The following is a 16,452-nucleotide window of genomic DNA, read 5'->3' as shown; positions in this document are numbered from 1 at the left end:
TTCTCGTTGCTATTTTCGTTCAATGTAACAGTAGCTTTTGGTATATATTCTCAATGTAAATTTACCGTGTTTAGAAATTGTTCGATATACGGGATAACTTGATATAAATGGGTTCGATATAGTTGGGCTCGACTGTATTCGATTTGTTATTCGAAGTTTTCGAATATTCGCACACCCCTAGTTGTAACAATTCAATCTTGTTTTGCCACAAACACAGCAAGAGAAGCCCTTTTTGTTTTGTTCCATGCAACCTAGTTGAAAGAATGGAGTCTTTGTGTTATAGTAGTTGAATATTGTAATAAATGTGACGACTGTGCTTTGCACCATTCGTTCCATGTGAATTGATGGTGCTTCCACTGCGATGGACAAGTGATGGCATGAGGCGTGAACTCGTGAGTCGGGTGACTGGTGGGTTCTTTATGATGCTGCTTGGATCAAAGTAGCGCCATGATAATTCTACTTGAATCATGCACTTCATGTTAACTGCCTGCATAACAGAAATGATGAACGACATTAATGATTCAGTGCGAACACTGCAAATAACTATTTTTAAAAATTGCCTCCATTCATTCACTTCAAAACTTCATTGAAGTATTCTGGTGTAGTGCTATGCAATGCATTAAAAAAAATAGTGCATCCCAGATAGCATTCCAGCTATGTGTAAGCCTTAGTAAATGCGTTACATTGTCTTATTTCCATAGTTTCCGTTTTTACTATCTTCCATCATGCCAGTTTTTTCAAAAGGGTTAGAGAAAGTAATACTTAAACAATTCACATCCTTTGTAGATTTTAAACCAAATGCAATATGGTTTCCAGAGAAATAAATCAACAGAGCTTGCCCCTTTTTTGCAAAAAAAAAAATACACACTCGAAAACTCGGAAACCACAACCTAGTTTTAGGTGTGTTTCTAGACATCACAATGGCTTTTGATAGCCTTGGTCATCAGATTCTTCTCCACAAGCTTGATCACTATGGTATTCGGGGCAATGGCCACTCCTCCTTATCATTGTACCTCTTTAAGACAGGTTAACTTGGGTCTACCTCAAGCATGCAATCCTAGTTCCATTTCATAGCAAAGCGGACCCTGTGGCGGTGTCAATGGCATCGCTAAAACAGGTTGCATGACCAATGGAAAGGAGGAGCCTTGTGGGAAGGGAAAGTAGGTCATGCAATTGACCGTGGAGAGGAGGTGTGACTGTAAGGGGAGAGTGAATAGAAAAATAAAGTACGAATACTGGCAGGTTTTTGCAGCGTGCGAACATAGGAAAAAAGGACAGAGTAGACAGAAAGAGCACTCTTTCTGTCTACTCTGTCCTTTTTTCCTACGTTCGCGCGCTGCAAAAACCTGCCAGTATGATTACCAACCAACTAGCCCAAGCCTCAACACTTATAAAGTACGAGCCAGCTAGGGCTAATATAACTTATGAGGAAAATGTAACGTCTGAGGACAGGGGTGACGGCTTCACCGTGGTTTTCTCAGCGTGGAACCTGACCTTCACTAAAAAGGCTGGACGGCGCATCGCTGCTGCCCAAGGCACGAGCTTGTGAAGCCACCAGAAGTTTCCTTCCTTTTCCTAGAAGCTGCCGTCTGCTATGCTTTGCTATGCACTCTAAGCTGGTCTTGCAATCCTATTTCTTGGGATTTTTTTTTTTAATATCACGTGCTTGTGGTAGCAAGACAAGAAAGCATGCGGCAGCCACAGACGCAAATAAATTTTGGCTAAATGCACTTTTCAACTTTCTCAAGTGCGCCTTTCTGGCAGAGGCAATTACGCTTCACAACGAGGTGGAGCGCTGTCATCGTTGTACACTGTCATTATGTTTTTTCTTCAGAGAACATGCATACCTAGATTTAGTGATCGCTTGTATTTCACTTGTGGTATGCTGTGTGCCATTTCAATTTTGCCTATGGTGTAAAGGTTTCAGAAATGCTGCCTTGTCCGTGCCCAAGCGCACATGCCTGTGTAAAGCAAGAAAAAAATTAAAGGTAGATGCACTTCCAGCACTTAAGAGAAATAGGAAAGACATGCAGGCACAGAAAGGACAGTCCTTTTTGTGTCTGCGCGTTCTTCCTGTTTTCCTTAAGTGTTGAAAATGAGTCACACTTCACTATTCCAACTTGTACAGCGAAGCTCTTGAAAAAATATTAACCGGAGAGATGCTTTATTAGTTGTACCTAGCTAAAAGCATTTCTTTTTTCAAGAGCCTTTAGAATCATTAAATTATAACAAGTATAGCAATTTTCAGCACGGAAGAAATACTGCTTCCGCTTTATTTCTGTAATGCTGAGCACAGCTAAATAATTAAGCATACAATGAGCTGCATTTGAAAGAACTATCCTGTTCCAGTTGCTGACACTGCACACTGATCTTAAGGAAGATCAGGGGCACTGACAATGTGTGTTATCAAGAGGCACAGGCATTACGCTTAGGTCTGTAAGGAGCTTGACAAGTACCCATCTCAGTAAACTAAACAAGACAGGAAGTTGGCAGCTCTAAGTGATGAAGACACTTGAACCGGGAATGGTCGCTGGAACCAACGCTGTGGACTTGTCGAAATGCTGGCTCAGTGACATCGCTGTTCGTGGATTTTCATCACTACAGTAAACCAAGCTCTAAAAAAAACGCCCCAAGTTTTCACTTATTTTATGACTGATAAAACTTATCCACTGATTTGTACTAATCTTCTGGGTTGCCAAAAACTGAATGGAAAAGGTCAGTTGTGAATGACGACATTTCAATAATGTCTAAACTAACACTTCGCTTTGACACTGTTATGCATTTAATAATGTCCTAATTAACACAGAGCTTGGTATTAATTAATTAGCACCAAGCTCACAAGTCCCCATGTGGCCGATATATATATATAAGGCTACTGTTAACTTTCTGCTGATCATGATGAGCGTAGAAGTTAAGCCATCCATTTATGTTGGGCGTGCTAAAAAAAAAACAGGAAAACTTACGCAACAGAACAGCTCATTTATTTATGTGGAAGTGTAACATTCACACATTTTTTACTGATGACTGAAAATGACCAGTTTTGTGAGGAACTGCTTGTGGATGTTTGATCAAGTAATTTTGCCACTCGCTGTCTGTGCGGTGTGATGCATCCTAATCTTGATATACGATGCAATTACACACTTCACAAGAAGTGGTTTGACTCAGCAGCTGACTCAAGCATGTGCTTGTGCAGCTCTGGGTATAGTTTTTGAGGTCTCCTGAAAGCTTGGTCATAGCTGACGCCATCACAAAATCAGCGACATTCTCCTTATCTGCAAGCCCAGTGGGCCCTGAGGTTTTTTTGCTGCCGAATTACTCTGTTTTCCAGAACGTGTATATTGTAGAAGACAATCACTTCTGCAGACCACCACGGTATTAGCCCTTAATGAACGCCGACAGATTTTGTTTGACACTATGGCAACAAGCAGCCGTGCACATCACGGGTTTCAGCCTAGCGAGAGAGCAAGACCGACATGATGGCGAAGTCGCGAAACTAGGTTTATTCGTACTAGGAGAGGTGTGAAAAGGCTATCACAAAAGACCGACAGAAAACAGGACGACAGCGCAGCAAATGAAGACAGGGCACCTTGACAACAAGAAGGCAAGTCCTCACCAAGGTGGCATTCTCCCAGCATTGCTGTCACTTTGTGAATTTTAAGGGGCTTTAATATTTACTATACTTACTTGTGTAATGAACACACTTTTTTCCCAAAAAGCAAAGCAATGTTGGGGGTGCATTTATTATGCAGGGTGAATTTTACAAAAGCTTTTGGGGAAGAGTAGAATGTGTTAGCTTACCTTTGGCAGCAAATATAGATGTCCTCTATTTGCAAACATGCTTTTAGGTTAGCAATTATATTGACCTCTAGGCACATTTTTACCTTCACTGTCATGTTCTGTATAAAGACCGAATCAGTAAAGTCATCCTGCGTGTCGTATGTGATATGTATCAAGATAAAGCACTAGAATGGGGAAACGCCATGCAGCTGCTGCTCCTGCATCAAAGCTGGGGGTGCATTATTATGCGGGAGAAAAAAAAGAAAATTCAAATTTGATGGACTACAAATGGGGGTGCGTTCATTAAATGAGGTAAATATGATACGTGCCCATGCCAATGCACAGATAAAGCTATAAACATGACACCCTATTGATACCACTGTAAAGAACTTTGAAGAACACATGAAAAAGTTACTCACTACATGATGACACATTGACATCATGGAGACACGCACCCTCATACATTATTGAAACTGTACAAGAGGCCTCACGAGATGTGTTTGAAGATGTATGCTATACAACTTGAATATAATTATCACAGCTGTTCTTCATGCGGTCTCTTGGTGTGCACACTGTGCCTGAAAGAATGACATGAGGCGAATACTTTTAACTAACTGCTTTCATTATATTTATCAACAATCGTTAAATTGCTACCATTTTTTGCTTTAAGTATTTGTTGGGCCATGAGCGCTCGTGGAGTAGAGACACGGCTCAACAGCGCGGAGGCCAACTGTCACTAAACTTTATTCTTTTGCTTCTAGCCCTTGCCCTTCCGGGTGGGGAAAGGGAAGGGCAATCACTTTTCACTCTCGCCCGGATGTCATGGCCTGCTTGCGGCTGCTACGTATCTTTAGTCACTTTCAAACCGCATACATTTGTACTCGCCGATTTCTAAAAACTACCAATTACATATTTTACTACCACAAAATCCAGAGCAAGCGCCCCCTTCTCCTTTTCGGGATATTTGAAATATGCGCCAATGACTAAGAAAGCACCCCACTCCCTCCCTCCATTTTTTTTTTACCTGCTCTCCACTAATGAATCCTGCAGGAGTGGTTCCTAGGAGCCCAAGTTTTGCGAGTCTTTAGATATGTGCACAATTTCTTAGTACTTCTACAGTGTGGCGCCTCGGGGTTGCATTCCGAGTTGTCACTAATTGCTGGAACATTTGGAGAACGTCTTTCCCCCCCTGGTCCTAACACATGAAATTTACACGAGGTTTCCCTCCGGTTCAGTAAAAACAGTAAATGCATGTATATTCAACAAAGCACTTCATTAGAAGCACAGGTGTGCATTGTTCTTAGAGGCTCTTGCCCCACCATCTTGAAATCTGGTTTGTGACTGAGCAAGGCCCCCTTCCAAATCTTGTCCGATTATATTTCACCGTAGGGGGAGCACTAGCTCGGGATTTACGGTAGGATTTATTTCAGTCTTATTGCTGTGCCCCAGGAATATTTCTGCATACTTTTTTTTTTGTCCTGGGAATAAATAAACCACTTGCATCAGGGCGCATCAGCATCCTTGATCAACCAATCTGCTTGTTTAGCCACCCTTAGCACTTGCATGTGTCTCCATCTGAAACGAGTTCTTCCCACTTGTGCTCTTCATACATTGGGCAAGAAGCTGTTACTACCCTGACAAGTGTGCCTTTCTGTGCGCACCACACAAGGTCTTACTTGGGTTTGTAACAAACTGTTTTTGTCTGAATGAATTGTGTTTTTCACTACCATTCTAGCTCCCAACTGCTTTGCTTCCAGCTTCAAAGTAATTGCCTATCTCAAACAAATGAGCCACTTAGCAGCATACAACATCCTTACAAGCTCCTAGCGGATGTGATGCAACTGCGCACCTCTCACTGAAGCAAAACAAAAATACTGCTGGCAACGACTGTTGTCGTCACCACAAATAGCAGTTCGTGGAGGGCCATGGGCATATGGCCAAGTGACCCAATGCAGGAAACCATATTAAAAACAAAAAAGAGATACAAATAAAAAAGAGGAAAAAAACATTCAGTGCTGCTTTACAATTTTTTTATTCTCTTTTTGAAGAGATGAGTGCTTTGTGCATCCAGTCAGCTATGGCAGGCACTCACTCATTGCAGTGGCCATAATGGAGAAGCTTAGTGGTCACACTAACCTTTGCTGCCCTTGAAATGCATGCTTTAGTATCCTAGCTTGGTCATACTGCTTTTTTGTGTTGGTACGATGACCTCACCAACTCACATCCCCTTCCCGATGGGACTACGTGACAGCTATGCCGATACTGTTTGACCATATGAGGTGGCACAAAGCAGGTTGTCAAATGACTACAAAACCAAACTATTCGAACATTAAATGACAGCTAAAAGAAGCAGCAGTTGGTGCTGACCCACCAAGCTGAATGGTGTGGCAATACACACTTCGCTTCCAGGCATGATGAAATTTCCGCACCGTGTAAATTGTCTAGCATTTATAAAAGGGAAACAATGAATGAAAGCATAGATAAAAATTCGGTCAGAAGAGGCATGCTAAGTCTTTTGTAGTGTCCTGTGGGAGTGGTGTACAGTGGGAATGGAAAGAAACACGAACATGCACCTTCTGCATTCTCTGCTTTTTCGCATTTCTTTTCAAGCGGTTGTAGCCTGGATGGTGATAAAAAGCCTCCAGAGCCACCCACGATACAATCAAGGAACATCCACCACCTTTTTATTGCCACCAAAATCAGAGTGTGATGAAAACAGCATGCCGCGCTGTTCGCATTTCTTTCCATCCCCCCTGCACGTATCAGATTCCTTAAATAACTTGTGGCAAGGCACGCATCAGCCAAACTGGCCTATGTATTAATTACTGCTAGAGTGGGCATGCGCTGCCTATGAAGAAGATAACTGGCTTGCACCTTCTGCTTCACTGCGAACCTTGCATGTGTGAACATTCAGTATTTCTGACTAGGATCCTGAAATGGAGTAATGATAATAATGACAGTCCTGGCGGATTTAGCTCGTTCTGTAGGACCACTTTTCTTCTCCCTTCATAGCTATCTGAATCACTGCCACTGGAGCTTGTTCTACTCCAAAGTTCTACACAGAATGCTGATATGGGGAGCGACAGCATTAGTCTTGCAGAAGCACGTGCCCCATAATAATCGTTCCCCAACTAGCCTAGCAATGTGTGTTATTGGTCATAGGTGAAGTTTCCAAAGCCGTTGAAATGAGAACTGTTATTTTTACGGTTTCTTCTAGCTGACACTAGCTGTCGTTGAATCAGTCATTTAGCGGTCCCCACGATAGAACTGCAATCAGGAAATGTCTTGGCATGCAACTACTCTTAGGCACGACATGATCAACAATGACTCAGTACATGACAAATTAAAGAGACATAAAAAGAGCAGACACTTCTAGTCTGCTTTATATTGCAGTTACTATTTGCATAATTGTCTTTCATTTTCACAAAAGCATATTTTTGTAGCGTTAGCTACACTGGCCGAGCCGGAGCGGTTTCGCGTGCACGTACAAGAGCCATGCTGCGCATGCGCGTGGAGCAGTGACGTCACACGGCGCACAGTGGGCGCACCGCATTCCAGAGGAGTGACGTCATAGCCATGGGCTGCGCCGGGCTTTGGGACCAGGCACGAGGCGCTGCCGTCTCTATGCCCCAATGCCCGGCGCTGTGCCGGGCATTGGGGCCATAGAGACAGCAGTGTGTTACTACATTGACCACCGAGCCGTCTTTGTGGCAATAAAAAAATGGCGTGAGCATAAAATAATATACATGTGTTACATAATGTGTACACCATGTGTGTGTCATTGAAGCAGCAGTAAGCATTGATAATCAAGCTATTCCTAGATAACCAGGAGAGCTAAGAATAATCCGCTGAACATTAGCTCGCGTTGTGTATATCCTAGCATAGCCAAGCTAAGCCACTACAATTTTTTTATAAGAGAGCTATAATTGAATTAACTCCAGAGCATTTATTATTTTTTTTATTTGAAAGATTCTCTAAGGCATAAATGGGGGGAGCACATTCTCTTCACAAAGACCAGCAGCATTCTATGGTGCATGGAGCTCATGTCACCACACCACAGAGAATGTTTTTAACTGCATAGAGAAAATGGGACGTAGACAGGAACACAGAAGCAGACACAAAGTGCAGACTTCCAACTCTACTACGTGTGTGCATCTAGGTTGCTGTTGGATATGTGTGCGTTGGTGTGCCTGCGCAGTTAAAAACATTGACTGAATCTATGTACTGACTAACCCAACAACGTGCCTTGCACCTTAATTTTTTTCTTACCCTCTTTGGCAGCAGCCGTAGCCAATGGAGCACTGGCAGTGTTGCTGTCATCGGTTGCCAGTGGGTGTTTTTGGGTGCTGACGGGTGTCCTCCAGCGGCCACTGTACACGACCGCATTGGCACCTTTTCCTAGCACCGTGCCCAACTCCAGGTCATCCAGTTTGACTGCTTCCTTGTCTGGCACCTGTGCCACCTCTTGCTTCTTGCTCATTGTGACAGCCAGCTCCTGCAAGTCCAGTTTAGGCTGTCTGACATGAAGGAAGAAAGCAGGGCCTTTCACACAGAACACTGCAGAGGGGTCAAGCACGGACAAGCGCGTGTCTGCAACTAAAAACTCCAACCTGTTACTGCAATGTTCTGCTGCACGTGTTAAAGGTGTCATTGGTTAGGTGGTGTATCAAAAGGCTTAAACGCAGTGACTACAGAACACAGTGAATAAAAAAAAAATCTTTTTTTTTCCACTATGGCCACTAAAGCCACCAAAAACAAATTCTGGGTTAAATATTCCTGGTGAGCCATTTGATATAAAACTCCTTCTGTACACTTTACGCTATTAACATTAACAATTACGCTACTTTTAGTTTAGTTAAATTAGGCCCACTAACACATAAACTTGAAAAGAAATGCCGCAGTTTTGCTCAAAGGTGAAGCGATGATAGCAATAAGGCAAAACTCAAGTCTTAAAATAAGCTCCTCAGACTGTATTCTAAAATGCATAACTGCACAGAAAATGAAAGTTGGTGTGAACAGCATTAAGTTTGTGGCATGATCATGCTCACAGTAAAGCGCTCAATACAGGCCATAACAAGGCTAGCAATGCTCAAAACTGGGTTGAAATGAATTAACAAGGTCTAAAATAATATAATTAACAGGAATAACCAAGAAGTAGTTGTAATAATTAACTAAAAATCGCTAAGACCGTTCGGAAACCTGCGGCTGCGCCAAAGGAGGACGCCACTGCCTCACCGAGCAAGCAAATGCCCCTTCCCCTACGCTTTGCCGGTGCTGTGTCGTCACATCTGGTGGGGGAGACAACCTGATGGAACTCGCTGCAGACGCATATCTCAACTGCCGTAACAAGCAGCAAGTCAATAAAGTGCAGCAAAAAGTAGCGCACATGTCGCACACCGATTTCACAAATCTCCCTAACAAGATTCTACTCGTGCTGGGGAAACCCTACATGCTCACCTCAAACATCGGAGTCATTGACGCTTTGGTAAACGGAGCAGTAGAAACTGCTACGCACTTCCTCAGCTTTCACAGTAATGGAGCTTTTTTTATTGTTGGCCTTCGTAACAAGAAGTACCTAATCGGACAAGCTCTGCTGCAATGCAAAACTTGCATTGGATCAAGTATTTATCTGTTCGTCAGGCCGAAGACGCCAGATAAGGAAAGCGCAAATCTTTCAGCGTGCTTGCCAGCAGTGACAATGCATTCCGGGGCCGTAAACGTGGAGCGACAAATGTCGTGCAGAACTGTCATGCGGAACTCAGCAGGAGAGAAATACTCTTTGAAAAAGTCAGTTTCGCCGCAAGGGCAAAGCAATGAATGCGAGAGCAAGAAATTGGAATGTTACACGAATAACGAGAAGAAGCTCGATACTTGCAGTGCCTGTCACAGTTGTTACGTCTTTGTGCTTAAGCAACGCGCTGCAAGTGTCGACAATGGAGAATCAGATGCTCTTAGATATTTCTTTTTCTTTTAAGCTGCGGCGCGTGGAGTGACCCCCTGCGTTTCTTGCCACGCGGGGCGTCTGATGCAAGGTGTGCCCAGTTTTCTTTGTTTCTTTCCTCTTCCACATCACGAGTGGGTACAGAAAAGCGCCACTTTTTCGTGCGCATCTCAAGGGCAGTTTTCAAATTGAAAGAAAATTAGGAGCGTTACATGATAGAAAACAGGCTCGAGCTCCTCCGAGATTTGTTTACCACCAGAGGTAAATGGTGTATATAAATAGCTCGCTGTTATTTCGCCGGCGCAAGCATGGGCATGGTTGAGTTGTCTAATGCAGCGGGCTGGGGAGCGAGGGGTCGATGGTTCGAATCCCCGGTCGGGTGCATCGCATTTTTTTTCTGCTTTATTTTTCTTTGAGCTTTTTCTATATATTACATACATATACATATCCGGGGCATGACGGCGACGGCAAAAATCAGCTGAGAGTGTCCATATAATTGCTATCGCAATAAAACCACTGTTTTGTAGTTGGGGCTTTTGTTGACGGCGCCCACTGTGCAGACTACAATGCACCACATTATTTACAAAGCAAATGACATTGCCAGAATTCAACATGGCGGCACTAGCGACTTGATGCGAGTGTTCAAAGGGTGACGTCACTGTCTCGGCAGTGCATTTTCGGGGGTCACACATATTTACATCATAGAGGGGATCAGGCAGCACCCAAGGAGCCTTCATTGAAAGGCTGTATTGCTGACTTGCGCACGGTATGTGCGAGAGCACCCTTTACGTTCGAAAAGTCTATGCAAGATCTGATTTCCCGAAAAGAAACATTGCTGGGATGGCAACGTTCCTTTGTCATGTGTCACTGCACATGAACACCTTTCTCGAAGATGTCCCCTCACGTAAAGGACATTCGGGTGCCCTTGTGTCAGGCTACAAGACGATGAAATGACCATGTGCCGCATGGGCTGGGAACGAAGACATCGTTTCCACGAGAAAAATCACAGGTACAGGATGCATGCGACATCTCTTTAGACGAAAAAATGTTCCAAAAGCCGGGTGAATTCATGATTGTAAAAGGTTCACTCTGATTTAACAAGACAATTATTAACAAAATGACATAGACGTTTCGCCACCTGTGCATAGGGTTGCCACCTTGCTACTGGAAGAAGCCGGCTATTCGGGGCAGGGGGGAGAGAGAGACGTTTATTTAAAGAAAGGCAGAGAGGTCGGCCTGAGCAATAGCATGCGCTAGCCTGCTACTCTACACCGGCAGGGGGAGGTGGTGTGTTGTACAAGTGGTTGAATTTATGCTGAAAAAAAAAGGCGCCATGTTGAGTTATTGACACGCAATGTCATCTATTGAAACATTGTTTGCCGAGTCAGAAGTCAACATAATGTACAAGTGCAAAAAAAAGAGCTAACATACTATTCTGTTGGCATAAAGATAAATACCGTCTACTTATGTGCTGTCCATTTGGGACGTAAAGGTCCAGCAATTATGTTGTCCTCGGCCAGGAGCACGGTGTTAGAATAGTTTAGGTGGAGCGACGGCGCATTGGAATGAAGAGAAATCGGGGACCTCTTTCCCTTTCTTGCCGAAAGGAGGCGTGCGCGGGACGGTGGCCACCTGGCTATACCCAGTACAAACTTGACGCTTCTAACATTCGGTGTTTCAGCGTGTTTAGCAATATCGCAAGGCCCTGTGAGGATTGTGGGTATTGTAATATCATATACATAAGTTAGATATAAAGACTTAGTAGTGTTTTATACATGACGGTTCCGCATGTGGCATGAAGCTCATAAACACCACTTTCGGCCTCGGCAACACCGTGGCCTAGGCGATCGTGCCCGCATTTGTCTACAAATGTAAATACGCAGTTGCGTGACGCATGTTGAATTCACCCTTCATTTGCTCTCGAAAGATTAATTAATGTATTTGCGGTCAGCATCATATAAAGAGCAGGTGTCATGTTAAGGGGCATTTCGCATATGAGATCAAGTCAGCCTTCAGAGTCTTTTACTACCAACCGCTTATTTGCAAATTCCGTAAACATTTGCGAGAAGACGGATGCTTTGATGCAATGGAATAAAATAACTCTACGTAGGTCTTTCGGGGCGTGCACTAGCAGGTCATGCGCCTCTCCCACGTCGGAAAATGCAGGATTGAAAGAGAACGCAATGAAGTGGGCGACAGCTTGTGGCCAATGACTTCGAAGCCGCTTTTTGACATATTCAAAATAAATAGACTCCAAGATATATACGTTATGGTGCGCGAAGAATTTTATCACAGTATTGGCATGATCTACGAATTTTACATATTTTTGCCTAAAAAAGCTGCTTTAGCTCGAGTATTGTATGGTGCGGCTAAATGATACGAAAGAATGTTCCCTCACAAGAACGTTTCCTTTTAAATAGCGCTTCCCATGATTTGGTGACAGATCACGCGCATCAAAATGTTTTTCACAAACAAAATTTGTTGCTTGCAACTCGCGATTTTTCCGTGGAATAGCAGTGGCCACAATTTCAAGCGGTCACTGTCCTTCGGAGCAGCGAAAAAGCAAATTTTCTCCGTGCACGATTTGTAGCCCGAGATGCATCGCGACAAAGAGCACTTCTTGCCCATCTGGACAATATAAGTTGTGTAAATAAGGACACGATGAACAAGGATAAGCTATTTCAAATAGGCTAGCATTTAGGCGGCAGGCGTTTCGACTGGCGAACATATGTGCACAAATGGAGCCTCGTCTGGTTTGGCGTGTTAGTTTTAACGGGTCAGACAGCGACGTCACGGAATATGGTGTCACTCTCAATTCCTGCCATTCTCGAAAGAAACTGGAAAGCAAATGGTTAGGATGCTGAAAAGGAAACGGGCACGACCATTTCACGTTTGTGCACCCAGAGCAGGGCACAAAGTTCTACTACTGCTACTGCAGCAAACAGCATGTCTGTGACGAATAACGAGAGGCGGAATCAGAATGGCACATGGTGATTCATTATGGATTGGTCGGTAAACGGACGTTAACCTTCACTACCACGCACCAGCCAGCACGTGTAAACGTTGCAAAGGCGGCTGAACAACTAACACCATGGGTGGCTGCTTGAATCCATGCGATATGGTGCATGCATAACGACAATTCCCATGAAAGGAATTTCTAATCTACCATTGTAAAATGTGTTGCTTTCTTCTTATAAGCATCCTATAGAGAGACGTCAACCTCCCTCAGCCCCGCTTTCTTTTTCAGGGAGTACATTTTTCTTTTTGACTAACCCTGTTCGGGTCCGCCACGGTGCACCAGTGGCTAAGGTGCTCGGCTGCTGACCCGAAGGTCGCGGGCACGGTGTTCCGTCGTCGCGGGTTCGATTCCGGCCGCAGCGGTCGCATTTCGGTAGAGGCGAAATGGTAGAGGCCTGTGCGATGTCAGTGCACGTTAAAGAACACAAGATGGTCGAAATTTCCGGAGCCCTCCACTACAACGTCTCTCATAATCATATCGTGGTTTTGGGATGTAAAACACCAGATGTTATTATTAACCCAGTTTGTCGCGGCGGCCTCAACCAATTTGCCACAATGGCCTTATTTGCGCACAAGCTAAAATATTTTTGAAATTTGTGTTCACCTGTAAACTCATTATCGCTGTTCGCATAAGCTATATTTCCTATGTATTTCCATCTGTTGGCTACCGCCACTGAATTTCTTGATGTTGTGCATTTACTTTCAAATCACATTGTTAAGTGTGCTTACCCTGATAAAAAAGGAACGGCCAGCATTTGAAGAGTTGTCGCAAATGCAGCTTTAAGCGACGCGGCCCCCGTTGAAGCGGCTGATCTGAAGCCTCGATACACCCAGCGCAGCCTGTCGGAAAAAACGCGAAGCGCGTCCCCATTTTCAGCGAGGAGGCTGCGCGGCGGAGGCGGAACATCGGTACACCTAACCTATTCTAGCAACGTGGCCAGGAGCAAGCTCTCGTTCTCGGGGGCCGATCGCTAACTTTTCGGAACAGACACACGTAATTTCCACTGTTTTGTAGGCGGAGAATTTAGGCTCATGATGCAAGCACGTAACCACTGATGCTGATTTTTCGCTCTAGTTAAATGATCGGTGTAACTGGAAGGATCCATTACTTCCGAGTTTTTATGGGCACAAGATAGAAATTGATTGAAAATTGCCTGAGAATTTTGGTGCTGGATGAAAAATATTTGGTATCTTCAAAGTTGCTGAATTTACACTTATAAAATGCAAAAAAAAATAATAATTGCGATGCGATGGCTAATAAACTGGCCAATAATGTCCGGTCTTAGGTGTGGACCGGCAATCGGCCTGCTGTCTGAAGAACCGGCCGGCCCGGTGGCAACCCTACCTATGCACCCATGAACACCCCTGCACAGGACATAGCTTCAACTTAAACGATGCGATGACACTGGCTCTGGAACAAAAGTGGGGAAAAAGAAAACTCCTGGAATCGTGGTTCATTCGTCTTGAACCATCGGCTTGGAGCAACAGCCGTGGACCCCTACCGGACGTTTACAAGGAGGTGTGTGACACTGGTCGATCTCCGCTCATTTGCTGCCGGTATACACTCAGAATTCCACCTCCATAGGTGGCAAAACTAGACTCCTGGGAAAAACTGCTCTGCAATCCCCTCCTACACAAGAAGACTTGCCAGCACTCTGAGGGACTGCTCCACTCTTTGGCTCTCTGGGCTTGCCAACGTTGCCTGGTCATTTGAATGCCAGCTTTTGTTTACTCTTGGACTTTTGTTATAGTTAGCCACCATTAGGCATATGCCTTTGAACTGTTAGCGAATTGCGATATATATATATATATATACACACACACACACACACACACACACACACACACACACACACACACACACACACATGTGTGTGTTTGTGTTGCTTCGTACTGACGAATCAGTATGAAGCAACCTTTCAATAAAAGCTCAAGGCAACGCGTGATGCCTTGAGCTTTTTGTTTTTCCTGCTCCTAACAACTGGCGTCGTCTCGGCATTAACCACTGACTACGTCGATCGATCGCCACTGTAAACCAGGTGCTTGCACCGAAAAGATAACGTAGTTCAGGAAAAGTGAAGCGTGATTTCCGCGACGGCGTTGTGACGAGATCGACAATGCATGACCAAGAATACCGCTTGGGCAGCGTCCTTGAGTTGTCACGCTCAAAATAACCTAAATCTTGCTACGTTAGGGACTACACCAGTGAGGCACACAACCGAAACTACGTCAAGGGCAATCACGAAGTGCGTGACAGGTCAGACGCTCACCCGCAGGGCGACGCAGACACTCTCTAGTTCCTCTTCGCTGGTGACCAGGGATGGTTTGGTGACGAGGCACACGCCAGTGAGCCCCATGAGCGGCAGGCGAGCGCCGGCGAACAGCTGACGGGCGGCGCGTCTCCGCAAGTCGGCTGCTCGCGTCTGTTTGGCCCAACGCTGGAGGTAACGCGACAGCACGGGTGGACCCTGACCACGGCGGACAGCCACTCGACCGCGGGGCCACAGGGTGCGCAGGGCAACGCGAAAGCGCACCATCGCATCGCTCAGGTAGCCGCGCAGACAGTATTCGCCATTGGTGGTGACCGAGTAGCAGCGGCGCGACTGCTGGGCACAGGCGCTGCTCAACGGCCTCCAAGCAGATAACAGCTTCATCACGGCCGATCAAACAACCGCGATCGCTTCGAGTGTTGCGTCGTTAGCAACGCTGGTGATACGGCAAACCTTTTCTATTACGGCCAACGCAGACAAAAACACGAGACCATTGCAACCATTGCGCAGCAACCAACAACCGAAACATGAGGATCGAAACTGATGATGATGATACGTGTGCCCTTTCTTGGTAGACTGCTGCGCCGCGGGTGCCACACATATAAGTGCGTTTTGTTTGGCGCGCAGTTTCATTTGCTGCATTAGCATGTGACGCATGTGTGGCACTCAGTAGCCAACGTTTCGACAAGTGCTCTTGTCTTCTTCAATGCAGCAACTGCTGTGTTGGCGGCTGGTGGTCCCGACGAAGGAAACAGGCGAAGACGACCGGCGGTGACGAGCGCAGCCGGCGGGAACGCAGTCCAGCCCCGAACACGCGAGTTGGCGCGAAGCGCCGAAGAAAGGAACAACGTCCGCACTCAACGAGTACTGCTCACACACTGACTTTATTTACAAGTGCGCCGGTTGAATATCGACTAGAGTCACTTGAACTAGAGTTACTGTATACACTCTAAGACAAAATCGAGTATTTTGGGAGTGTTTCTGCCACACAACAACAATCGTCATCCACCTCGCGTGCTTTCCTCGCATTATCACCGCGGTCGCGGCACTTTCCGGTCACGAACGGCGCGCGCGTTATCAGCGTGACATAGCATTCTTGACAGGAAAGTGACGAGAGCTGGCTTTTCAAGAAAGGAAACGCGACCAAGCCAGATGACGATTATTGTTGTGTGGCAGAAATACTCCCCAAATACTCGATTTTGTCTTACACTCTAAGCCAAAATCGACTATTTGGGAGTATTTCTGCCACACAACAATAATCGTCATCTGGCTTGCTCGCGTTTCCTTTCTTGAAACCCAGCTCTCGTCACATTCCTGTCAAGAATGCTATGTCACGCTGATAACGCGCGTGCCGTTCGTGACCGGGAAGTGCCGCGACCGCGGTGATAACGCGAGGAAAGCACGCGAGGTGGATGACGATTGTTGTTGTGTGGCAGAAACACTCCC

The 16,452-nt window shown here is 45.3% G+C and overlaps 1 protein-coding gene across 1 annotated transcript in view; it reads right to left on the bottom strand.

Moving 5' to 3' along the window:
• The window catches only part of LOC119391927 (serine/threonine-protein kinase Pink1, mitochondrial), a 64,910-nt gene extending 49,388 nt beyond the window's left edge, over nt 1-15,522 (bottom strand). The window contains exons 1-3 of the mRNA XM_049415447.1: nt 15,007-15,522; nt 8,047-8,272; nt 3,799-3,823 (exon numbers count right to left, since the gene is read on the bottom strand). Of these exons, the coding sequence (XP_049271404.1) occupies nt 3,799-3,823; nt 8,047-8,272; nt 15,007-15,390 (635 nt within the window). The 5' untranslated portion in view covers nt 15,391-15,522. The remainder of the gene's footprint in view (nt 1-3,798; nt 3,824-8,046; nt 8,273-15,006) is intronic.
• Nucleotides 15,523-16,452: the final 930 nt, after the last annotated feature.

This window comes from Rhipicephalus sanguineus, chromosome 4 (assembly GCF_013339695.2).
Source record: "Rhipicephalus sanguineus isolate Rsan-2018 chromosome 4, BIME_Rsan_1.4, whole genome shotgun sequence".
Taxonomy (NCBI): domain Eukaryota; kingdom Metazoa; phylum Arthropoda; class Arachnida; order Ixodida; family Ixodidae; genus Rhipicephalus; species Rhipicephalus sanguineus.
The sequence above is the reverse complement of the archived record's forward strand: the minus strand, read 5'-3'. Positions and strand labels throughout refer to the sequence as shown.